A 25,971-nucleotide genomic window follows, 5' to 3' on the forward strand; every position below is an offset into this window, starting at 1 on the left:
GAGTCTCTGAGTTATCAGCCTTACATTGTGATTCCCCTTATCTGATTTTTCACTCAGACAAGGTAGTTCTGCGTACTAAACCTGGGTTCTTACCTAAGGTAGTCACTAACAGGAACATCAATCAAGAGATTGTTGTCCCATCCTTGTGTCCAAACCCTTCTTCAAAGAAGGAACGTCTTTTACACAATCTGGATGTAGTTCGTGCCCTCAAGTTCTACTTGCAGGCAACTAAAGATTTTCGCCAAACTTCTTCCTTGTTTGTCGTTTACTCTGGACAGAGGAGAGGTCAAAAAGCTTCTGCTACCTCTCTCTCTTTTTGGCTTCGTAGCATAATACGTTTAGCCTATGAGACTGCTGGACAGCAGCCTCCTGAAAGAATTACAGCTCACTCCACTAGAGCTGTGGCTTCCACTTGGGCCTTTAAGAATGAGGCCTCTGTTGAACAGATTTGCAAGGCTGCAACTTGGTCTTCGCTTCATACTTTTTCCAAATTTTACAAATTTGACACTTTTGCTTCTTCGGAGGCTATTTTTGGGAGAAAGGTTCTTCAGGCAGTGGTTCCTTCTGTATAATGAGCCTGCCTATCCCTCCCGTCATCCGTGTACTTTTGCTTTGGTATTGGTATCCCAGAAGTAATGATGACCCGTGGACTGATCACACATAACAGAAGAAAACATAATTTATGCTTACCTGATAAATTCCTTTCTTCTGTTGTGTGATCAGTCCACGGCCCGCCCTGTTTTAAGGCAGGTAAATATCTTTTAAATTATACTCCAGTCACCACTTCACCCTTGGTTACTCCTTTCTCGTTGTTTCTTGGTCGAATGACTGGGACTGACGTAGAGGGGAGGAGCTATATGCAGCTCTGCTGGGTGAATCCTCTTGCATTTCCTGTTGGGGAGGAGTTATATCCCAGAAGTAATGATGACCCGTGGACTGATCACACAACAGAAGAAAGGAATTTATCAGGTAAGCATAAATTATGTTTTTTTTTTTTTTTCCAATGGCATGAAGAGTCCACAAATCCATTCTAATTACTAGTTGGAATTCAACTCCTGGCTTCCAGGAGGAGGCAAAGAACACCACAGCAAAGCTTTAAGTATCCTCCCACTTCCCAGTCAATTCCCCAGTCATTCTTTGCCTTTGTACATCGAGGTGTGCGAAGATGGTGTCTGAAGAAAATTAAGTTTAATCCTTTAATGGGTAGTTTCCCTGCAAGTAAGGATTGGGGCAATGCTGTATCCATGTAATCCTCTTTAGTAAGAGTTATGGTGGCTATTAGCGGTTGGAGGTTGGCAGGGTAGTCTTTGCTTCTCCTCCAACAATTTATGCTAACCCCTATATGGAAAACCAGGGTTGGTTACTCTGCTTTTCCTTTATCTCTAGAAGTTGTCTGAATCTGTCAGACCTTGCATGCAGTGCCTGCCCTACAATTGAAGCTCCAAGGTCCCTGTCAGGATGAAACATTTTCTTTCAGACCTGTTGCTGCTGAGAAAGCTGCAAGACTGGTAAGTCCCTGGATCCCTTATTCTCTCTATGGCTTGTGGTCTAAGGGTGGGGGACTTTTGCCACTCTGTTGATTTAACCCCTCAGTGGGGGCAGGCACTATGGGGTTTTCAAGCTCCTGTTACAGCTAGAATCTTAGCTTGCTTAGAGTAAATCCCTTTGTGAAGGGTATCCAGGGCCGGCTCAACCATGGGCCAAGTGGGTCCAACAGCCCAGGTGGCACTTTACAGGGGGCGGCATTTCAGTGACTGATTCAGTCACTGTGATAGCCAGAATACTCCTGTCCTCCTCCTAGCTCCTACTTTTTTGGGGGAATCAACATACACAGGAGCCTGAAGCGGCACTTCAGAGTCAGACTAGCAATCAGTGACCAGTGCCGGGATCGCATCTGCTCTTCTGCAAATACAGCCTTACAGTGGTAGCTGCAGATTAACAGTCTGTGCTACTCCCCTGCTGAAGCTAGCTTTGAACATTCCGGCGAGGCTGGGCTTTTAAAAACGGAGAGGACAGCTACTGCATGAGCGACATTTGTTTATGTCTTTTCTGGCTGCCGGTGTAACCCTCTCCACTCCGTGTTTAGATAACGAGCAGAATGACAGGTAACACATTCATCCAATCTCCTGCTACAGCAGTTTTAACTCATCCTTTTATTTTACTAAACAGGCTGCTTTGAAAGATAGGGGGAGGGGGATGTGGAACTTAAAGGACCAGTAAATAGCTGGGTTTTTTTATTCATTTTAAAGGTTGTATAGTTTAAATATATGTAAGTGATCACACAGATGTAATGATTTTATAATAAAAACTTCTTTTAACTTATTTTTTAGTAGATTTCTAAATTCCCTCAACAAGCTTTAGATTTGCTAAATTTCAGCTGATCTAACTGAAGAGTTAGAGACCAGCTGCACCATGCAAATAAAAGTAAAATAAGTGTTCTTCCTTCTACAAAAAAAACAGTACCTAAGTTGCTCTGTTGTATAGTGTGTATGTCGTTTTATTTATTTTTTAATTTTAAACTTTGTTGAAAATTTCTCACACAGAAAGTATAGGCTATATATCAGTCCCACCCACTCTTTTTTTTGTTGCTTACAAGGACAGTCTAGTCAACATTAAACTTTCAGGACTCAGGACATGTCATTTTAAACAACTTTCCCATTTACTTTTATCATCAACTTTGCTTTGTTCCTTTTGGTATTCTTTGTTGAAAGCTAAACCTAGGTAGGCTCATATGCTAATTTCTAACCCCATGAAGGCCACCTCTTATCTCAGTGCATTTTGACATTTTTTTTACAGCTACAGTGCTCATATGTGCCCTTTAGATTACATTGTGCTCACTCCCGTGGAGCTACCTAGGAGTCAGCATTAATTGGCTAAAATGCAAGTCTGTGAAAAGAACTGAAATGAGGGGCAGTCTGCAGAGGCTTAGATACAAGGTAATCACAGAGGTAAAAGGTATATTAATATAACTGTGACTAGTGAGATGCATTGTATTTAAAATATATATATTATCAGTTTAACCTTTATATTGTGGGTTTTAGCTCCTGAATAGGAGCACTTGGGGTAAGCTAGAGGGAGTATACCCACTCTTTGTTATAGTGCAAGAGATTATTCACCCTTGTTTGCACCTGTGGGTTAAGTTGCAGGCTCCCAGCAGTATAACCTTACCATGTACAAAGACACAGAGCCAGTCAGGGGTGACATTCAAGGTGGAACAAGCTCATAATTCTAACTTTCTTACCACTTATTGCACAATTGTGCATAAACATTGGTTGCATACAGGCAGGCTTAGTAAGGGGGGGCGGTCAGGCTAGTGGGTTGATATGTTAGTCAGTAATTTTTCTATTGAGGGCGTCATTTCATTCTCGACCCAGGCAGCACAATGTCTTGAGCCGGCCCTGAGGGTATCTGCGGCATCTTTTTTACTTATTTATGCACCTGAAGCAGAACTCGGCTAAGGCGCTTGTATAAATACGGCGCCTGTGTAAGAAGGGCATTTGTACTATGAAAGGTACTGGTGTCACTTCTAGGGCACTTGTATTAATATGGCGCTTGTGTAAGAAGGGCATTTGTGCACATGGCCGCATTAGCAGCACGCAGCTAGGGTACTGATGTAAATGGCCGCTTTTGCGGCACTTAGCAAAGGCATGTGTATAAACTGCCAAATTCGCAGGCAAACAGCATGTTGCGCTTTTATGTGAAGTGCCTTCTCGTTTATCCGATTTAGGAGGCGTGTGTGTTTTCTCCTGGATCGGGAGATGATTTGTTTCTTGCTTGCTGGCTTTAATGGCGATCGCATTGCATGCCAATTGTTTTAAGCTTATTCTGATTCAAGCAAGTGGCTCTAATGTAAAGTTGTATGCCCATTAGAGAGACGCCATTATTATTTTGATGTGCACTTCAAATTGCATTTCCCCGCCAAGAACAGGGTCTTTTTGGCGCGCTGCTACACTGCAGCTAGGAGAGGATCTCAGATCGCCGGTGCATTATTGTTTGACTCAGCTTCTGGGTTCTTCTTTTGAGCCCTAAATATGTTGTGTCATTTCTATTGTTTGTGCTATTTTAAACTCTATATTCTTGCTGGGTCCTGTAAGTTTTTATTTTAGCTGTCTCTAGGGTCAGCATAGCCAATAGTATACTGTGTATTATGTAAAGATCCTACAGTCAGAGGCTTCCTCTTTATGTTTATTCTCACATGGACATAGTTTTCTCTAGATCAGTTATTCAGGGAATATTCAGGAGTGTTGTTTTTATAGAATAATCTTGTGTGGAGCTGTGATATGGAAAGCGTTAACTTTTCTTTCCATAAACTTTTCTACAATCTTAAAGGGACATTAAACACTTTCAGATGGTAGTAATATAAAATGATAAATCGTATATAGAAAAAAAAGTCTATTTACTTTCATTACTTATTTTGTCCCCTTTTCCTGTAATTCCATTGTGAAATTGTGAGCTTTTCAGTTCCTGTTAGAAATGGAAGTGCAGAACACTGTTATATTCCACGCAGCCATTGGCTGCACACTCTAGTGACCTATTTAAAGCTGCCCCTAATTGGCTACAGCAGAGAGGGTAACATAAGTTACAACATGGCAGCTCCCATTTATTATTATTGGTTATTTGTAGAGCGGCAACAGATTCTGCAGCGCTATAAATAAAGGGGGAGTACAATAAAACAAATATAGGGATCAAATGGGTAGAGGGCCCTGCCAAGAGTTGCACTGTTGTAGCCAGCTCTTAAGAAGGTGATCTACAAACAGGTGGACTCTTAGGCTTACATGCTTCAGGGGATAGCGATGGAGGAGTGGAACTGGTATAAAGTAAGGTTAGCATAGTTTAAGGTAGAGTAAGAAGAGACTTACTCCAGGCAAGAATACATAGTTTAGCACTCTGGATTTACATTACAATAAATGTGGTTTATAGTTAGTACAGCAGTTAGTCTAGACTTGTGGAAATAAAATGAAACTTAGCTTTTAATAGAATATAAATAAAATAGGAATATAATAAAAAATACTCTTAAGTTAATTGAGTGCTAATGACGGCTCAGAGCCGTCATTAGCACTCAACTACTTATTTCCAATCTGGGGGCCCCCACCAGCTCTTACCCCGGTGATCGGGCCTGCATAGTGACAGGCATCGCCGGGGCTTCCCGTTACGTGTGGTGACGTCACGCGCAATGACATGATGACGTCACCGCGCAACTTTATTTCAATTTGTCCATACAAAGTATAGGGAAAGGGGGCATGCTGCTTAGAAACCTGTATCTCAGGGATCTAAGCAGCTACACCACAAGGAATCATCATCTAGCTGTATTTACAGCAGTTCATGTAACTATTTATTACGGTTTTCCATCATAAACACCAACTTATCCACCTGAACTCTGGGAGCTTTTCAGATCTCAAAACCACTACAAGGAATTTACCTCCAGCTGTACTTACAGCATCCTATACCACAATATCACTAATTTTTTATCAGCTAGCTGTTTTTGCACCAGCCCTGATAAAAAAAAAAAACTCACTACCGGATTTAAAGAAATATACTATATTTCATCTGCTCACCTATTTCTGTCCCTAATCTGGACTATTTTTAAAGAGGATTTCTGTTTATCATTTTTTATTGGACATTGGAAAATAAGTGTTTTTATTTTAAATTTCACTTTGTGTTCTTGCAAGCATCATTTATACACATCTCATGAGTGCTGCAAATAATATCCACAATTGATCTCATAGTATGTAAACTGAGCACTAATTGGTTTGCTCCAGAGAGGAGAAGCCTTTCAAGTATAAAGAAGGGGAAAAGAAATAAACAGCAACAAGGAAAGAAATCCAGCAAAAAGAATTAGTGTCTCTAACTCCAGAGAGGAGAAGTTTGTCTGAAATACCAACATATTTCTACTCCAGGGATATCAAGATGTCCACCTGCTAAAAGTTTCTGCATACCAGCTGGAAACATCTTTACCACAGCTAGGGATTACATCCCCTCCATGCTTCCAACATACCTCACATGTTTGAGGTTAAGCAAGGTGAGCACATGTAAATCTCACTTTTAGTTTTTGATTGCCTAGTACTGACATACTGCCTTCAGACTCGCCAGAAACACCAGTTATGAAGCAGAGGTCTAAAGACCGCTGCTCCATAACCTGTCCGTCTGCTCTTAAGCCGCAGACAGAGATCGCATGAAATCAATCCAATACAATACAATCGAGTTGATTGGCACCCCCTGCTAGCGGCCAATTGGCTGCAAATCTGCAGTTCACAAGAGCTGCTGGTGCAATGCTGAATGCGGAGAGCGTATTGCTCTCCTCGTTCAGCGATGTCTGTCAGACATGATCCGCTGATCGGATCATGTCGGACAGACATTTTGTTAAATAGGCCCCATAGTGGTGTATGCAGTAAAAGTGGCTGTATGATTATGCAGAACACACATTAGTTTAGAACCTGCAGTAAGTGAAAATAAACACACTTTTTTTCTTGCAGTCTACGGAAAGCCAAGAGGGAAAAACTACCTCAATTAGCAAAAAATCTGAATACATTTTGCTGTCCTGATTTTACTACCGGTAAAAAAAAAAATAATAATCAGGAAATAACCACTATAGAAGTGCTAGTGACTCCTCACACATCAGTATTAATCACAGATCTGGGTAACAGTGTATCAGTAGGAAAGAAGTATATTAAAGTTGTAAACATATGCCAAACAGAAACCAGCCTATGTCTAACCTAAATAGCCAAACATCAGAAATTCTAGAAGAATATAATTCAACATTATAAAAAATAAGGAAAACCTTTCACCCATTAAATATGCGAATAGGAAAAATAACTTAATAGAATACATATTAAATTACACAATAATATGAGAGCCACCTGTTTCACTATCCTGTGCCTAAAAAGGGGTTTTCATTAGATATATCATTAAACCCACCTCACAAATGGCAATCAGGATTTTGGTCAAGGCCCTAGTACCTCAATAACACAGTCCAGTTTGATATGACCAAGCCACATCCAGTGTTTAATAGGCAGAAACAATAGCCTGCTCAAGACTACCATCTTATCAGGACAACAGCCAACTCTGCAGCATCAGCGAAGTGACATTAAAGTCCGGACATCGGATGATCCATCCGATATCACAGACCCGATGAACACCAGGTAGGGGCGAAGAAAAACAACTGCCACTCACCCCCCCTCACCTTACACCACATGCACATCAGAGAAAGCAGTGCCAGTCAAGATTGGTGTTAAGGCCATGCGGATGAATGGTGTTCAACCTTAAGATCAATTTTGCCTCAATTTGAAGGAGGCGTAATTCCCTGTCCCCACCTCTTCTGAGGGGGGAGTAAGTGGTCAATAAGTCGAAAACGTAAGTCATTGACTGTGTGGTTCATAGACCGAAAAGGCCTTGCAACTGGTTGGTCACTCTTCTGTTCTTTGAGGGCCTTATGGATCGCTGACTGGTGATTGGCCATCTTAATATTGTCTGTAGTTTTACCTACATTGAATAGTCCACAACAGCAATTTGATAAGCAGATCACAAATCTTGTTAAGCAGGTTATGAAATGGTGTATTTCATACTTCTGATTATTGTGAGGATGGTAGAAGACAGAGCCTGGTATCATACTGTTACATGTCGTGCAACTAGGGCACGGATAACATCCTCCTTTTGTGGGTGTGGACAGCCATGACTTTTGATCATAGCAATGTACAGGGTCTGATTTCATAAAGATATCTTTAAGATTTCTACCCTTCTTGAACCCCACTCTTGGTGGTGGCAATTGAAAAAAAGGTTGTTGTGCATCAGAAGATACTATCTCCCAGTGTTTCTGTAAAATCCGACCTGTATTTAATTTATCCATATTAAACCTGGTGGTAAAAGTCTATTTTCAACTTGTACTCTCACAGGGTCCTTCCATAAGTCATCCTGTGTCAAGTCCTGAAACTTTTACATCTTCAGTAAGTCTCTCTTTTTATAGTATCCTCTTCCCTGGAATTTATTTACCATTTTGGACACATTATGACGGGCATATGCCTGAAAACAATAATATGTATTTTGCAAGTAAACTTTGTTACACTAAACCGGAGAGTTGGATCTTTATGTGCAGTTTTTGAAGTGCACCCCGGAGGTTGCAAATGTTGTGATCTTGCTGGGTTCACTTGGAAGCGTATAGAAATAAAGAGAGAAGAGAGAAAAAAAATATCTTAGTGTTCTAAGATGATTGATTAGTCTTTCTCTTGTTTAAGGAGAATTTAACTTATGCCTGTGACTTTTTCGTATGGTCCTAGGTCATATGCTCCCTTAGTAATTTTAGGATTCTATTGAAGCAGGCACTGTAGCCCAGTGGTTAGCTTTGTGGCTTTGCAACTCAAGAGTTGGTGGTTTGTATCCAGCCGCTGGCGCTGGATGTCCTTTTGCCTGTAGTAGTAGTCTGATGGTTAGCTTAGCTGCCTAGCAAGCGGATGTTTAGCAGTTTCAATCCTGCTACAGCTACTTACACCTTGAATGTGTGTTCTTTTTTAGATAGGATATGTCTAGGACTGCTGCAGCTTGTCCTATTTCTTCTTCTTTTTTTATTCAGTAGCTTGCATTTCTCTTCCGAGAATGGTTTCTGCAAGTAGGCTTGGTGGTCTAATGATATATGTGATTGATCCAAGAGGGGGAACTTTTAGATCTGAAATGCCTTAATAAATTTCTAAGGTTCCATCCTTCTAACTGTAGTCTGCAAGGGAGATGTGGTTTAGTGATTAGCTCCTCCGCTTCCGATATAGAGTTTGTGGGTTTGATCCCAGTTAAGCTTATGCTCCCTCATCTGGCATGTGCTCTGCTGGAGACTTTCCTTTCATGCTGGACATTGCGCCCCATGTTTTTTTTTTCTACGGCTTTTAGTACACAGGTTCTTTTGTGCTACTAATCAGGGGAAGCATTTAAGCACTCTAAGGATTGTGGTGGCACCATACCTGGATGATATCTTGGTTCTGGTGCCATCTTTTCATTTGCAATAGCCAGGTCTCATGGTAGCTCCATGGACTTTTTTCCTTTTCTTAATCTGAGATCTATAAGGTATTCTCAAACTATGGATCGAAGTCTTCTCGGACTCCATTCAGAGGATAGTCCTCATCATCCTGTCAAGAGACCATTACTATCCTAATGGCTCTATCAGGACCATATGTCTCAAGGTACTTTCCTTTTTGAGACCATTTTGAGAGATTTTGTCTTTGGATGTCAGCCTTTCGGCTGGGGAGCTCTCTAGGGTCCTTTAAGAAGATCCTATTCTTGAAGGGAGTCCGTCCTCCCTTTAAATGATTTATTATAGGTTATTTTATTTGTAGAGCACCAACAGATTCCGCAGCGCTATAAATATAGGCGGTATACAAGGTAGCAATTATTGGGATCAAATGGGTAGAGGGCCCTGCTTAGAGTCGCACTGTTGTAGTCAGCTCTTGTGAAGCATTTGGGCTCTTAGGCTTACATTCTAAGGAGTTTCATGGCGGATAGCAATGAAGGAGTGGAACTGGTATTAGGGAAGGTTAGTGTAGGTTGTATGCATCCCTGAAAAGAAGAGTCTTTAGAGAGTGCTTGAAGCTTTCAAAACTAGGGGAGAGTCTTGTGGAGCAAGGCAGAGGGTTCCACAAGATGGGAGCCAGTCTGGAGAAGTCCTGTAAACAGGAATGTGAAGAGGTAATAAAAGAGGAGGTTGTGAGCAGAGCAAAGGGGACAGGAGGGAGAGTATCTGGAGACAAGGTCGGAGATATAGATGGGAGCAGTTCAGTTGAGGGCTTTGTATGTCAGAGTCAGAATTTTGTGTTTAATCCTGGAGGCAAGAGGAAGCCAGTGAAGGGATTGCCAGAGAAGAGCGACGTGTAAGGAAGATGAGCCTGGCAGAGGCATTCATTAAGGATTGTAAAGGTGCTAGACGGCAGCTAGGGAGACCAGAGAGGACGGAGTTGCAATAGTCAAGGCAGGTAAGGATGAGAGAGTGGTCTTAGTTGTGTCTTGTGTAAGGAAATGTCTAATTTTAAAGACGTTTAGATGAGTAAGGTGGAAGCTGCAGGATTTAGCCAAGGAGTGAAAGAAAGATCTGAGTCAAGTGTGACCCCAAGACATCGGGCATGTGGGGTACGGGTAATGATGGAGTTGTCGACAGTTATAGATAGATGGGGGGGTGGAGATTTTAGAACGGGGGAAAATAAGGAGCTCAGCTTTGGAGAGATTTAGCTTAAGGTAATGAGAGAACATCTAGGAAGAAATGTGAGAAAGACAGTTAGTGACATGGGTTAGCAAGGGAGGAGATAGGTCCAGAGCAGAGATGTAGATTTGAGTGTCGTTAGCATACAAATGATATTGAAACCCGTGGGACTTTATTAGGGAACCTAATGATGACGTGTACATTGAGAAGAGAAGGGGACCGAGGACAGATCATTGCAGTACCACAACAGAAAGTGGTAACGGGGCACAGGAAGCCCCAGAGAAGGCTACACTAAAGGTACGGTTAGACAGGTAGGAAGAGAACGAGAGGGCTGTATCACAAATGCTGAAGGATTGGAGGGTTTGGAGCAAAAGAGGGTGGTCAACAGTATTAAAGGCTGCAGACAGATCAAGGAGGATAAGCAGAGAGAGAAGTGGCCTTTGGAGTTTGCTGTGAGTAAGTCGTTGGTAACCTTAACGATTGCTGTTTGTGGAGTGATGGGGAGAAATAAATCCAGATTGCAGTGGGTCAAGGAGGGTGTGTAATGTGAGGAAATGGGATAGGCGTGCATGTAATAGCTTTTCGGGAAGCTTTGAGGCAAGAGGGAGTAGGGAAATAGGGCGGTAGTTGGATGGGGAGATTGGATTGAGAAGGTTTTTTTGAGGATAGGTGTGACCAGTGCATGTTTTAGAGTTGAGGGAAATATACCAGTGCTGAGGGAGAAGTTTAAAATGTGTGTGAGTATAGGGGTAAGCGTAGAAGAGAGGGAGGGGAGTAGCTGTGAGGGGATGGGGTCAAAGGGACAGGTAGTGAGGTGAGAGCACAGTATAAGTGCAGAAACGTCTTCCTCAGTCACAGGAGTGAAATCAAAATATATGGCTATGTGGGTTTTGGTTAATTGCTAGCTTTTGAGGGGGTGAGAGGTTGGAAGCATGCTGAGAGCCGATTTCATTTCTGATGGGAATGATTTTGTTATTGAAGTGGCTGGCAAAATCTTGAGCTGACAGAAATGTTGTATTAGGAGGTGGGGTGGGCTGAGAAGAGTGTTAAAAGTGGAGAACATACGTTTTGGGTTTGAAGAAAGAGTGGAGATAAGAGTAGAGAAGTAGTGTTGCTTTATAAAGATTAAGGACAGAGTAGTAGGAGTTCAAGATGAACTTGTAGTGAAGAAAGTCAGCTGAACTCTGAGATTTTCTCCAGTGCCGCTCAGCAGTACACTAACATCTGCGTGGGTACCATGTCAGAGGAGTATGCCATGGCTGAGGGTGAGTGTGTGTGTGATTTTCGAGCTATGGTAGGAGGGGCCAGATTGTCAAGGACCGATGTAAGGGTAGAATTATAGTGGCAGATAGATTGGTCAGGGCAGGAAAAGGAGGAGATGGATGAGAGGAGAGGTTTGAGAGAACTAGCAAGGTGTTGCTGATCTAATGACATAATGCTTCTGTGAAGTTTGGTGTGAGGGGCAGTAGGAGGGAGAGTTGTAGGGAGGGATGAGATGTTGCAAGTAAAGAGATGATGGTCAGATCAAGGGAGTGACAATCTTTGTGAGTGGGAGAGTCAGTCCATTGTGACAGACCGAAAGAGGAAGTGAGTTGCAGAAGTTGTTTTGTAGAGTGGGCAGTGGATTGTCAAGAGGGATGTTGAAGTTACCAAGAATGAGGGCAGGAGTGTCTGAGGAAAGGAAATAAGGTAGCCAGGCAGCAAAGTGATCTAGAAATAGAGTTGTGGAGCCAGGGGTGCGGTATATTACTGCAACACTTATAGAGAGGGGAGAGAATAAGCGAATCATGTGGGTTTCGAATGAGGAAAATGTGATGGAAGAGATGGGTTGTATTTGTTGAAAGGTGCAAAGAGAGGAAAGTAAAATACCTACACCACAACCTTTGTCTGTTACCAAACCTAGGAGTATGGCTGAAGGGGAGACCACCATATGACAATGCAGCAGTGATTGCTGTGTCTAAAGGAGAGAGCCAAGTTTCTGTGAGAGCCAGAAGGTTGAGGGAGTGGGAGATAGAGGTCATGGCTAAAAGTGAGCTTGTTGCAAACAGAGCAAGAGTTCCAGAATGCACAATTGAAGGGGGTAGTGATTTTAGATACAAGAATGTGAATCAATCTCACTGCTCTAATAGCGTGGCTCATCTGAATCAGTACAGTTGGGCAGAGTCTCTTCTGTCTCTTTTTTTCTAATATCCTCCTACCGGATCCAGATCAAGTGATCAACAAGCATTTCTGGGGGATGCTCTAGCGGTTCCATGGGATTTCCGGTTCCTACATTTGCTCTTCTTCCTCGGGTAAGAGTCTGTATCAAGCGTGAGCAGATTTAGGTGATCTAGCTCCAGCTTGGCCTTGCAAATTTTGTTTGCTGACCTGGTGAGGATGTTGTCCTCTCCCCCGTGGAATTTCCGCTGCGGAAGGACCTTCTTCTTTAGGGTCTTTTTTTACATACAAATCCAGTTTCTCTGAAGCTGTTGCAGGAATTTGGATTGTCTTTTCTTGTCTAGATGAGGGTTTTCTGAGAGGGGTTATGGACCACCTGATCCAGGTGTGTAATCCTGTTCCTTGCAAAATTTTGGGCGAATATATCTTTTCTGGTGCGAAACTCAGGGTTTTTCTTGCAGGCCCATTTATCAAGCTCCGTACGGAGCTTGAAGGGCCGTGTTTCTGGCGAGTCTTCAGACTCGCCAGAAACACAAGTTATGAAGCAGCGGTCTAAAGACCGCTGCTCCATAACCCTGTCCGCCTGCTCTGAACAGGCGGACAGGAATCGCCGGACATCAACCCGATCGAATACAATCGGGTTGATTGACAGCTCCCTGCTGGCGGCCGATTGGCCGCGAGTCAGCAGGGGGCGGCGTTGCACCAGCAGCTCTTGTGAGCTGCTGAAGCAATGTTAAATGCGGAGAGCTTATTGCTCTCCGCATTTAGCGAGGTCTTGCGGACCTGATCCGCAGTGTCGGATCAGGTCCGCAAGCCCTTTGATAAATGGGCCTGTTGGTGTTAAGTGAGAGTATTCCGCATTTTGTCTCTTCTCTAGGAGGGTCTGAAGAAGGGTCTGTCAGTCAGTTCCTGATAAGGTCAGATTTCTGCTCTTTCTGTTAACGGACTTACCAGATGTTCAGCCCTTTGTCCAGGTGCTGATCAGCTAAAGGCCTGCGTTCTATCCTGTTGCTCCGCCGAGGAGCCTTCTCCTGGTTCTTCGGATTCTGCAACAGGCTCTGTTTGAACCTATGCATTCTTTTGATATTACTTTGTTGTCTTGGAAGGTTTTTATTAGCTTTCCTTCTACTTGTAGAGTCTCTGATCTATCGGATCTACAGTGTGATCCGTGTTATCTCATTTTCCATGCGGATAGGGTGGTTATTCATACCACTTTGGTATTTCTTCCTATGGTAATTTTGGACTGCAATATAAATCAGGATATTGTTGTTCCTTCCTTGTGTCCCAATCCTTCTTCTTAGAAAGAATGTATGTTTCTCATTTTGGATGTAGTAAGTGCTCTAAAATCCTATCTCCAAATTACTAAGGATTTTCGTCAATTCTCTCTTTTTTGTTGTTGTTGTAATTGCTGGCAGATGTAAGGGACAGAAGGCCACGTCAACTTCTATTTCATTTTTGTTGAGGAGTGTCATTCGGTTGACTTATGAGTCAGCTAGGCAACAGTCTCCTAAAAGGATTACGGATCATTCATCTTGGGCTGTTTTCTTCCTGGGCCTTTAAAAATGAGGCTTCGAGGGAGCAGACTTGTGAGGCGGCCTCTTGGTTCCTGTTATTTTCATGTTCTACATTTTTGGACATTGAATGTTTTTGTTTCAGCTGAGGTTTCCTTTGGGAGAAAGGTTCTTCTAGCGGTGGTGCCTTCAGTTTAGGTCCACCTGTCTTGTTTTTCCCTCCCTTTCCATTCTGTGCTCTAGCTTGGGTATTGGTTCCCACTAGGAATTAGAATGGATTTGTGGACTCTCCATGCCATTGAAAAGAAAACAAAAGTTATGCTTACCTGATAAATTATTTTCTTTCCTGGCATGGAGAGTCCATAAACCGCCATTATCTAAATTTTGAGATGGCTTTTTCTAATTTTCTAAACTTCAGGCACCTCTATACCCATTGTGTTCTCTTCTCTTTCCATATTCCTTCGGCTGAATGACTGGGGGATTGTGGGAAGTGGGAGGATACTTAAAGCTTTGCTGGGGTGTTCTTTCCACCTCCTGGTGGCCAGGAGTTGAATTCCCACTAGTAATTAGAATGGATTTGTGGACTCTCCATGTCAGGAAAGAAAAGAATTTATCAGGTAAGCATAAATTTTATTTTTATAAGTTTAATTCTTGTTTTATAAGCAGAATTGTCAAGTTATTCACTAAATGTCTTTATTTTTTCTGTGCAGGTGCCAAAGAGCGTTCTGAAATATATGAAGCTTTTGAAAATATATATCCTATTCTGAAAGGTTTTAAGAAAACTTCATAATTCCCCTTACAAAATTAAAAATATATATATTTATGTTTTTGTATATGTATGTATGTATAAAAATACAATGTATAATAAAGAAAAGAAAATGTAAAAAGAAAACTTGGAATTTTCTTTGAATGTCACATGGTTGTGAATAATTTTATTACCATTTTTTTTTTCTATCAACTTTTTTTTTACCATTGGGAGATGCTAATCCTAAAATGGATTTGTAATTTTAAAGTAAACAAACCGGTGTATCTGATTTACGCCCTGCAATAATGCAGTAATCGATTCTTTAAAATGCAATCCTTTTAAACAAAAAGCAATGTAGTCTCATAAGAGTAAAACAACAAATACTTTTAATATGTAAAATGTGCTTATAGTAATGCCAGTTATATCACCTAATTGTCCATAATTTACAGTGAAACGGATTTTAAACTATCTAAACAGTTATTTGGTTGCAAAAAGGTTAAATGCACAATGTTCATTCAAGCAGGCATATTATTAGGATGCAACATGATATGTGTCCTAACCCCTTAAAGGGACATTAAACCCTAAATAAATGCTAGATAGCATGATGCATTCAAAGAAAATATTAGTCAGAATAACATGAAGATTTTTTTTAAAGTTTCATTAGCTGTTTACACTTATTTTGTCAATATTTTAAAGTTTTAGTGTCTATAAAACAATGTGAGCTGCCATGTTGTAATTTAGGCCAATTAGGGACAGATATAAATAGGTCACTAGAGTGTGCAGCCAATGGCTGTGTGGAATATAACAATGTTCTACACTTCCATTTCTAACTGAAATAAAATACTCACAATTTCAGAATGGAATTACTGGAAATGGGGACCCAATAAATAATGAAAATATATTGCAGAGTTTTATATATATATATATATATATATATATATATATATATATATATATATATATATATATATATATATATATTTCTATTTCTATTACCATATCCAGACATCCCAACCTGCAAAAACTGATTTCAGGGAGGTGGTTTCACCCGCTACTGCGCCGCCTCCACCCCCCAGTTATATATTGGACACCTTGAAACCCTAAATAAGATAGGGACTTATCATTAAAGTAGTTTCCCACTAAAGTCACATTAAAAAAAAGTAGCTTTATTCCACAACCACGTAAAACAATGTGATCGTACGCTTGTTGAAAGCTTAAATATTTTAGAATACGAAGTTTAATTACGTGCAGTAAATAAGGTAGTATTTGTGTTTTTATTTTATTAAATTCAGTGGGGGATTTTTAATTACTGATGCATGCTTTGAGGGTTCTATAACGTCCCAACAACTAAAGGCATTCCTTAAAGAACCACTTTTCCGGATTTGGGCCACATTGGATCATGGTACTTGGAGTTTCAGGGAGATTGCACTCCATTTGTTGGCATCAGGGAGCCGCTATTACAATCAGGGAGACTCCCTGAACTTCAGGGAGAGTTGGGATGTCTGCATCTCAAAGTGTTCAATGTCCCTTTTAAGCTAACTGAAGACACAGATCAAATAAAATTATTAACATTATATATCTGGCATGTTGTATGCATCAATTTACAGTACAGTTTATACTGATTGCAAATTGATCATTTATACATAAAAGGAATGGAGTCACTATAATGTTCTAACTTTTTTTAACTTTCTTTACAGACCCACAATGGATTGCCCAAAATATCCCATACCCACTTAGCCAGACTGTCAACATCCTCCTCATACTAGAACCTAATAGGACTGATGATGAGTTTAAAAGATGTCCATAGTTTTGTTTTATTTTACATAATGATAGGGAAGAAGAGAACAGCTGAAATAAAATCATAAGGATATTTATCTTATACCGGATGGCTAGCACACTTTTGGCTAAGAGGCCTTCTTGAGAAAATAGCACTTTGCCGTGGACAGCCAGAAACTGCTGGAAAATAAAGGAATTTTTAGCATGAAGTATTTGGGGTTTTTTATACTCCAAAAACAATAGGATATACTATTACTTTAGCCCCTGCAAAGGGGTTCTACTCAATGTAGAAACACCTGCCCTATAGGGTAGGTCTGGATTGTTTTGCATGTGGGGTGTAATTTCACTCACTGGTTTTCCTTCGCACCAGTTTTTTATACTACTTTTCATAGGCAGTATATGTGTAGTTCCCTATGTGTACATGTTTTGTGTTCAGCTGCATTATGGATTGAAGAGGCTGTAACAGTGTGTAACAAACCATTTACCCTGATGTTTTATCTTCTCTCTTCAGACCATTTAAGAATAGCTGTACAGGAGATTGACTATGGATTACTGCATAGTACATAGCAGATTTGGGCAATAAGGGTAATTAAATTGTTTTTTTAAACCCTTTAATGTGTTCCCGATTATCCATTTTACCTGCTGGCTTGTATTACACGGTTTACAAATGGTTACTTTACCTTTATTTTATTATTTGCCTGTTTTATCCCCACCTATAATGAACATTTCAATATTTAAAGTGATCGCAAATCCAAGCGTATTACAAACTATAGGATTTACCATCACTAAAAATAAACATGAGTTTCTCTCATCGTTTCGTAATAAACAGCGTTACACTCAACCTGTTAGGAAAGTAGATTGCTAACACAGCACCGCTGGCCGCCCACGGCACAGTGATCTTATCTAATGAGGTGATGTTTAGACATAGCTGTGCTATGATGGCTGCTGGCACGCACGGCTATTGGTCTAGAGGTGGAAACGTCACCTCATTGAAGAAAACGCTGTGCCGTGGGCGGACAGAGGTGCTGTGTTACGCTGTTTTTAACAAAACGATGAGACACACAATTAAGCTAAATCATACAACTTTCCAATTTACTTTTTATCAAATTTGCTTTATTATTTTTGTATCATTTGTTGAAAGAGCAGCAATGCACTACTGGGAGCTAGCTAAACGCATCATCAAGTGAGCCAATGACAAGAGGCATGTGTGCAGCCACTAATCAGCAGCTAGCTTCCAGTAGTGCATTGCTGCTCATGAGCCTACCTAGGTATGGTTTTCAGCAAAGGATACCAAGATAACAAAGCAAAATAGATACTAGAAGTAAACAGTTGTTTGAAATGGCAAGTCATTTCTAAATTGTTAACCCTAAAGGGACATTTTAGTTGCTGTTAGAAATAGAAGTGCAGAACACAGTTATATTCTACATGGTCATCGGCTGCACACTCTAGTGACCTATTTATAACTGTCCCTAAATGGCCACAGCAGAGAAGGGTATCTTAAGTTACAACATGGTAGTTCCCATTGTTTTATAGAGAATAGTGTTCAGACCTATTTTACAGCAACACTCCAGTTGCCTAGGTTGAACTCGATGGACTTTTGTCTTCTTTCTATCTCATCTGCTACTGTTACTATTGCTAGAATACGTTTGGTTTCCATTAGCGAAAACAGTCTGTGGGGTTTACATTTCGAGTATAATGTTTACTATGAGTGTCACTTTACCAGACAATCAGAACCTGCCCTTAGGCTGCCTCTGCTTAAAACACAGGCCTGAAGGCCGCACTGTCATAACCATGGCAACAGCAAGACCCGCCCCATCCCGGCATGCTTCAGATCGAAAACAAAACACCACGTGACAGCAGGTAAGGACGAGCTGTCATGGCGTCTCCCAGTGGAAAGGGAGCTCGGGGCTGGCCGTGGCGGGCTGCCGGTACGGGGAGTCCACGGCGGGGCCCGGAGATGGTGGAATCGGTGGATGATGCCGAGGGGCTGTATGTGGCCGTAGAGCGCTGCCCCCTGTGTAACACCACTCGCCGGCGGCTTACCTGCGCCAAGTGCGTACAGAGCGGAGATTTTGTCTTTTTTGATGGACGGGACACCGAGAGGTAACCGGGGTGGGGACATCCCGAGGAGCGGGAAACTTAAACAGGGGACAGAGACACATTGGCAGGCTTTAGTTTGGGGTGCAGTCCCTATATAGCCCATTACATAGAGACCCCCCCTTATAGTATGTGGTGGTTATGGGGAGGGTTTGTTACTTGATACCTACAGGTGTTTATCTGGGATGAGACAGCTGCCTGACGTTTCCCGGAGCTTCCTCACCGATATTCTGGGCCTGTCTGAAGACGTACTGGGAGCTGTATACAGGAACAGGTGTTATCCCCCCCCGAGTAGTCTTATACTGGGGTTTAATACGCCAGACACTGCCTAGGTTTTGAATAAAAATGTATTTGGCTAAGAAGCAGAGTAATAACATGTTGGAGGAATTTGAGTTACTTGGTTTTTAATCTTATTCCTCCTTTTTAAGAATTGTATCTTCACAATGCAATTCTCTTTTTGAATTCTAACTGGATGTGTTTTCTTCACTTTGTTGGCTCTCTACGAATAACCTGATAATAATGCCCCTTACTCTAACATGCATGTGTAAGTCTGAAAGATGATCAAATATCAGCATGTAATAATAAATAATAATTATTGATGACTTTGGTATGTTTACCCTATTCCTTTATTTTTTTAGCTTGTTTATCTGTATGTTAGCAGTTTTATCAGTAGTTATCTATCACTGATAAAACCACTGTCATAAACAGATATACAGCAAGCTAAAAATATGGCATAGGGTAAAGAAGCCAAAAGCCATACATATGGTGATATTTGATAATCTGCATTATTGGATTTTATTTTTCTTTTACATCTTATAATGTGAAATTCTAGATATCTTTAATTGGTTACATATCAAAAGCACCATGAAAATGCTGGAGTAGGCTCCAGTCAATGCATGTAAGGTTTGTATCGAGTGAGACATTACTAGTTAAAGGGACACTCAATATACATTTTTTTCTTTAATGATTCAGATAGAGCATACAATTTTAAGCAACTTTCTAATTTACTCCTATTATCAATTTGTCTTTGTTCTCTTGCTATCTTTATTAAAAAAGCAGGAATGTGATGCATAGGAGCCGGCCCATTTTTGGTTGAGAACCTGGGTTATGCTTGCTTATTGGTGGGTAAATGTGAGCCTCAAATAAGCAAGCGCTATCCATGGTGCTGAACCTAAAATGGGCTGGCTGCTAAGATTTACATTCATGATTTTCAAATAAAGATAGCAAGAGAATGAAGAAAAACTGATAATAGGAGTAAATTAGGAAGTTGCTTAAAATAGGATGCTCTATCTGAATCATGAAAGAAAAAAATTTGGTTCAGTATCCCTTTAAAGGGACATGAAACCAAAAATGTTTTTCATGATTCAGACAGAGCATACAATTTTAAACAACTTTCTAATTTACTTCTATTATCTAATTTGTTTAATTCTCTTGGTATCATTTGTTGAAGTAGCAACAATGCACTAATGGTTTCTAACTGAACTCATGGGTGAGCCAATCACAATCAATAGATAGATAGATAGATATATATATATATATTCTACCAACCAATCAACAGCTAGAACCTAGGTGTTCTGCTGCTCCTGAGCTTTCCTAGATAAAACTTTCAGCAAAGGATAACAAGAGAAGGAAGCAAATTAAATGATAGAAGTAAACCGGAAAGTTGTTTAAAATTGTTTTCTCTGTCTGAATCATGAAAGAAACATTTTGGGGTTCATGTCCCTTTTAAGCGCCTACTGCTGGATGGTGCTATCACCCCATTTCCCTACATAGAGGATGTCTGGAAGACCTACATTGTGAAGATACTTTCTAGCGGGAGCAAGGGGTGTAAATGCATCCAATCCTTTATTAAGCAAGCCCATGCCCCAGGACCACCCGGCTTTGTCCTCTCAACATCTGTGACTACACCTTAACACACCTTGATCTTGCCAAGGGGATCAGCTGTTATTCCACTTACTAGTATTTGACCTACCCACATTTAGGATTCCTGGAATCTTTCCTCATTCCTTTTGGCTGTGGTGCCTTCCAATGTTTCCTTTCCTACTGTCTTTGTAATGTGATTATGCCATTGCATGATGCCACATGTTTTGAAGAAGTGTACACAGGAATAGGCACCTCCCCATTGCTCTGGGTTTTTGGGAGAAAGCTTACATAGTAAAAATGTCAGCCTCCTATTGTTAAGAGGGAGGATTGTGAAACATGCAGGGCGTTACTGTACGTAATGTGGTCCCTACTAGCGTTGCCTCCGTTCTTTTTCCTATCCGTTTCCAGGACCTTTAAATATAGGGTCTGACTGTAGCCCTTCATGTAACTCATTTGCTGTACCTTTAGCATATACTATAAAGCACACTCTGCAGCCAATTAAATATTCCCTGAATGGCAAGCCTTCTTTATATATTCCCCAGCATTACAAGCAGTGATGCTGTTGTACCACTAAATTATTTTTTCCTTTCCCTTCAGCACTACGGATATTTGCTCTTTTTTTCACTCTTGGTACCTAATTTAAAAACTTGCTGGCATGGAGAGAAACTGCTCAACATTTTTGGGAGCTTTTCTTGAGCTTTATATTGTAACGTATGTGTCTTCACGTTCAGAACTCTGCATAGCTAGATAAACTGCTGTAAAAAAAAAAAAAAGCCTTTTATAAAAGTTCTTTGAGGGACCTTAAAGTACTGATGAGACGTCTTGGACCTGATGATCTTTCTCCTATATTACAGGCAAATTGTAGCACTTATCCTCATTGTCACTCTACCTTTACATTGAGAATTGCCTTGGACATGAGGGTCATACTGGAATTCTTCACTTCAGTGCCTGTAAATGATTCTGCTGCTCGATTGTCAGTAGTGTTTCTAAAGTACTAAGCTCTTGCCTAGGTGTGTATACAGAAGCCAAGGGTTGCAATACTTCATCCTAGGTAGCTGTTGGTCTCATCTGCCAATCAACCAATGGCCTCATAGTTAAGGCTTTGTGGGACACGTTCATTCACGTATATTTTGTATTACCTGTGGAAAACTCGGAATTGATGTGTAAGTTATCCTTGTTTATGGAAAGTGGCATTAGCCTAGTAGTTTTACAACTCATTCGGACTTATTTTCGGTAAGGTGTATTTTTGATTGTGAACCAATGTGCCGAGCATATTAGCTAGCTTATAATGGTTGTAGATTAGTATGCAAATGAAACGGATAAGAATATCCTAGAAGAAGGAAGACTGAGTCTTTGGAAATGCACAAAAACTAGTGGTTAAAGGGTGATTTAAAGTTGTGTTTTTTTAACATATCCCTAATATATATCTGCAGATTGCATATTATCTGCTTACAGAGTTTAACATTTTAACTGGCCTTGTGCTTGTAAAATGTTCATGGACTTGCATAAAATATGCTCATTTGACAAAATAAAACTGCATTACTCTTCTCAGATATGAAAGTACTTAAAGTGATTGTAACCTTTAAAGGGACATGAAACCCAATTTTTTTTTCTTTCCTGATTTAGGAGCATGCAATTTTAAACAACTTTCTAATTTACTTCTATTATCAATTTCTTTTCCCTTTCTCGGTATCTTTTGTTTAAAAAGCAGGGACGTATGCTCAGGACTGCGCACGTGTCTGGATCACTATATGGCAGCAGTTTTACATTAGTTATCCATTTGTAAGAAAACTAGATGGCAGCGCTATTTCCTTCCATCTACTGCTCCTGACACCTACATAGGTTTCTGTTCAACAAAGAATACCATATGAACAAAGAAAATTTGATAATAGAATACAATTGCAAACATTTTTAGTTTTTTATTATAGCCCTTTAAACACATTATACCATACTTATGAATGGGCTGCAATTAATGTTCCTTTACTTTAAAAGTGCAGCATACTTTTCCTTTATATCTGAGCTGGATAAATCATGTTCCACAGCACCTAAAATTGAACAACTGCCAACTACATTTTTGGATTTGTGTAAATATATTTACATAAAATCCTTCCCCAACTCCTTACAAGACTTGCAGCTGTTATACCTGTTTTGTATACATTTGTCAACCCCAGATGTAAGTCGCTCATATTGGAGGCTGTACGCTGATGATCTTAAACCACATTGTTCTTTACGTGCTGTGCAATTATTCTTTTAAACACATTTTATTATTGACTGTACAGAACTTTGTTTGGCCAACTCAAACGGAAATTAGTGTAATCATCTGCTGGAATTGTGTGGCTGTAGGAGCAGGTTATACATCATTCTATTACACTCATATCCTGCTTCCTTACTGGAAAATCTACTTTTAAAATATGTACTATCAATTTATAGACAGTTTCCACAAGGGAATATTTTATATTCATTTGAAGTTTGCAGTGGTCATTACTTATTAAAAAATTCGTTTGAACCAGGGAGTCCACATTTTTCTTTCAATGTATGTTGTATAGTGATAAATTTAAAGGGACAGTCAACATCAGAATTGTTGTTGTTTTAAAAGATAGATAATCCCTTAATTTCCCATTCCCCAGTTTTGCATAACCAACACAGTTATAAAAATACATGTTTTACCTTTGTAATTGCCTGGTATCTAAGCCTCTGCAGACTGCCACCTTATTTCTGTTCTTTTGACAGACTTGCATTTTAGCCAATCCTCAGTAAATTCATGTGCATGAGCTCAATGTTATCTATATAAAACACACAAACTAACGCCCTCTAGTGGTGAAAAACTTTCAAAATGCATTTAGATTAGAGGTGGCCTTTAAGGTCTAAGAAATTAGCATATGAACCTCCTAGGTTTTGTTTCAATTAAGAATACCAAGAGAACAAAGCAAAATAGGTGATAAAAGTAAATTGGAAAGTTGTTTAAAATTGCATGCCCTATTTGAACCATGAAAGTTTGTTTTGAACTTGACTGTCCCATATTTTTATTATGCCCACTGCGTGTTAGAATTTAAAATTCTCTAGATGTCTTTTATTAGCCAGCCCTCTCTCAAGAATAGCTATACACCTTCTGTAGCTTTATTCACTCACTGTGACAAATCACAGTTTAAAAAACAAAAAACTACCAGAAGAAATTAAACAGATCAGTATTAGCCCGTGAAGAACATGTGTGCCAGCAAGCTGGAGACAAAAATACTTGAAGTTGGTCTAGTGTTGCAAACAGAAAATATTTTGCAAAGACCATTCATGGCCTTTTGAAGAGTAAGCCCGTCTTGATTTATGGGACCTACAAGGGGTTGAACTAAATGGGAGCAGAACAAAAAATGAAGAAAAATATCTTAATGGAATATTTAATAAAAGCTCCATGTCATGGGATGCTCTTCAGGGGAGTGGTCTTTGGGATTACATCTTTTTTGTTTTTTTATGATTTTGACAAGGAGCACAGGCCAGTGACTTACTGTGACCATATAGGAATTTACTTGGCTTGAAAGTTTGGTTGTTATGCTGGTATCTAGATCAATCAATGATGAAATGATCAATTTGATTCTGCATTCTGGTTTCCTTTTATAATGACATTGTGCAATAACTATTTTTCTCTCTTCATGCTAGTCTGCCTCATCGTCCTTACTCATCGTGCCCTCTCTGTCACCTCTCTACTCTGTCAGCCCTTTCTAACTATAATCACAGAGACAATGAGCACAGCAATACTCCTTTAAAAATGTGCAGTGTGTGTTACAAAGGGGTCTTTGCACATCCCCAATAAAGGCAAATCCAAGAAACACAAGAGCACTAGTCTATTTGTTTATCCTGATTTATGTTGTGCGAACCCCCAATTCATTCTCGCACTGTACACCTCCCTCCTCCAGTAGCAATTATCAAAACACTTGTATGCTTCTGCCTAGTCTGTTTATCTTATTATATGTTGTGTCCCCCCTTGTAATCTTACTACTTATTCTGAACCTCCAGTTGTCTCACACTACACCTCTCTTCTTTGGTAGCATTTAACATAAACTTGTATGCTTCTGCTTACTGCCATCACCTACGATAGACACTCAGCCAATAGCCATACATCCTAAACATATCCATAAAGCACACTATCCTAATCCTATCCCTGTGTATTGTTTATTACATGCGATGCCTGTTTGTAATCTGTTCCATGCAAACTGTGTTCTAGCTTATGATGAAAGCTGTTTCATGACTTCATACACTTTTCTGTTGTAAGAGAACCTGTGATGACTAACATGCTTTTCATTAGGGCCCAGGTCTTTACCAGGCTACTGTAACAGAGACAACATTCCCTATAAAGCCAGCTGTTCTCACAAATCACACACTTCTTGACTAATGGAATTGGCCAGTAGTATTTGCTTGCTACCTACTAGCCACTAGTAATGATAATGACTGTCTTCTGGACCCTACCACTATATCACCAAAGTGCCTCAAGGCAAGCATAGCTGTGGGCACCTTCAGCAAGCATTTTCCTACTGGAGTAGCATGTTTGTAAACTGGTATGTGTCTTTTATATAGATGTGTGTGTGTAAAATAATCCAGAAAGTTTAAAGCCACAACTGGGATTTTATTAGTTTGTCAATCCCTGGTGTAACTTTAGTGCTGTGTAGTCTTTTGATGTTTTATAACTGTGCACTTTATTAAAGGGACACTGAACCCAAACTTTTTCTTTCATGATTCAGATAGAGCATGCAACTTTCAAATTTACTCCTATTATCAATTTTTCTTCATTCTCTTGCTATCTTTAATTGAAAAAGACGGCATCTAAGCTAAGGAGTCAGCCAATTTTTGGCTCAGAACACTGGACAGCACTTGTTTATTGGTTGTTACATTTTTCCACCAATCAGCAAGAACAACCCAGGTTGTTCACCAAAAATTTGCCGGCATCTAAACATACATTATTCTTTTTCAAATAAAGATACCAAAAGAATGAAGAAAGTTTGAGTAAATTAGAAAGTTGCTTAAAATTCCATGCTCTATCTGAATCACAAAAGATATATATATATTTTTTTTTTATTTATTTAATCTATGGGTAAAGTCAGAAATCCGGGTAATCCTAATATTACCCGTGTAAACCTGACATTGCCCAAGCGGCTGTGGGTAAAGCCTGATGTAATGTAATTCCCCCATATACACTAATTTTATTTTTTTTGCCTCTGCCTGGGGGGTTCAAGGATGGCGCCCGCCGATCCTCTGACATCCACCCCTTCCCTTGGGGAATGAGGTTTATAAGGGGGGCGAACCCTCCAGACGGAGGCAAAAAAGATAGTGAAGATGTGTGAATTGCAGTGCATTGTATACATGTATGATGCAGTGACTCTATGCACTAAGACGATTTATCATGTTACATCGGGCTTTACCCACAGCCTCTTCGGTAATGTCAGGTTTACCCAGGTAATGCTATGATTTACCCAATTTCTTACTTTACCTGTGAGATATATATATAATACATACACTTGCAATATAGAAATTTACCCACACAAATGTATTGTGATTTCAGGTTTGCAGACAAGAGGGAAAGGTTAGCCCATTTGCGAGAAAAACAGCTGGAGTCCCAGAGACAGTAAGTACCAACCAGGGTCTGATAAAGTTGAGTACAATTTAGC

General features: G+C 40.2%; 2 protein-coding genes across 2 annotated transcripts in view; both read left to right on the forward strand.

Annotated features, from left to right (window-relative positions):
* Nucleotides 1–14,629, forward strand: part of TBPL2 (TATA-box binding protein like 2) — a 137,220-nt gene extending 122,591 nt beyond the window's left edge. Inside the window, exon 7 of the mRNA XM_053705502.1 lies at nucleotides 14,550–14,629. Within this exon, the coding sequence (XP_053561477.1) occupies nucleotides 14,550–14,629 (80 nt within the window). The remainder of the gene's footprint in view (nucleotides 1–14,549) is intronic.
* A 3,553-nt stretch (nucleotides 14,630–18,182) lies between these two features.
* Nucleotides 18,183–25,971, forward strand: part of ATG14 (autophagy related 14) — a 151,292-nt gene continuing 143,503 nt past the window's right edge. The window contains 2 exon segments of the mRNA XM_053697335.1: nucleotides 18,183–18,463; nucleotides 25,866–25,928. Coding sequence (XP_053553310.1) covers nucleotides 18,183–18,463; nucleotides 25,866–25,928 — 344 coding nt within the window.

Source organism: Bombina bombina, chromosome 1, assembly GCF_027579735.1.
Source record: "Bombina bombina isolate aBomBom1 chromosome 1, aBomBom1.pri, whole genome shotgun sequence".
Classification (NCBI taxonomy): Eukaryota; Metazoa; Chordata; class Amphibia; order Anura; family Bombinatoridae; genus Bombina; species Bombina bombina.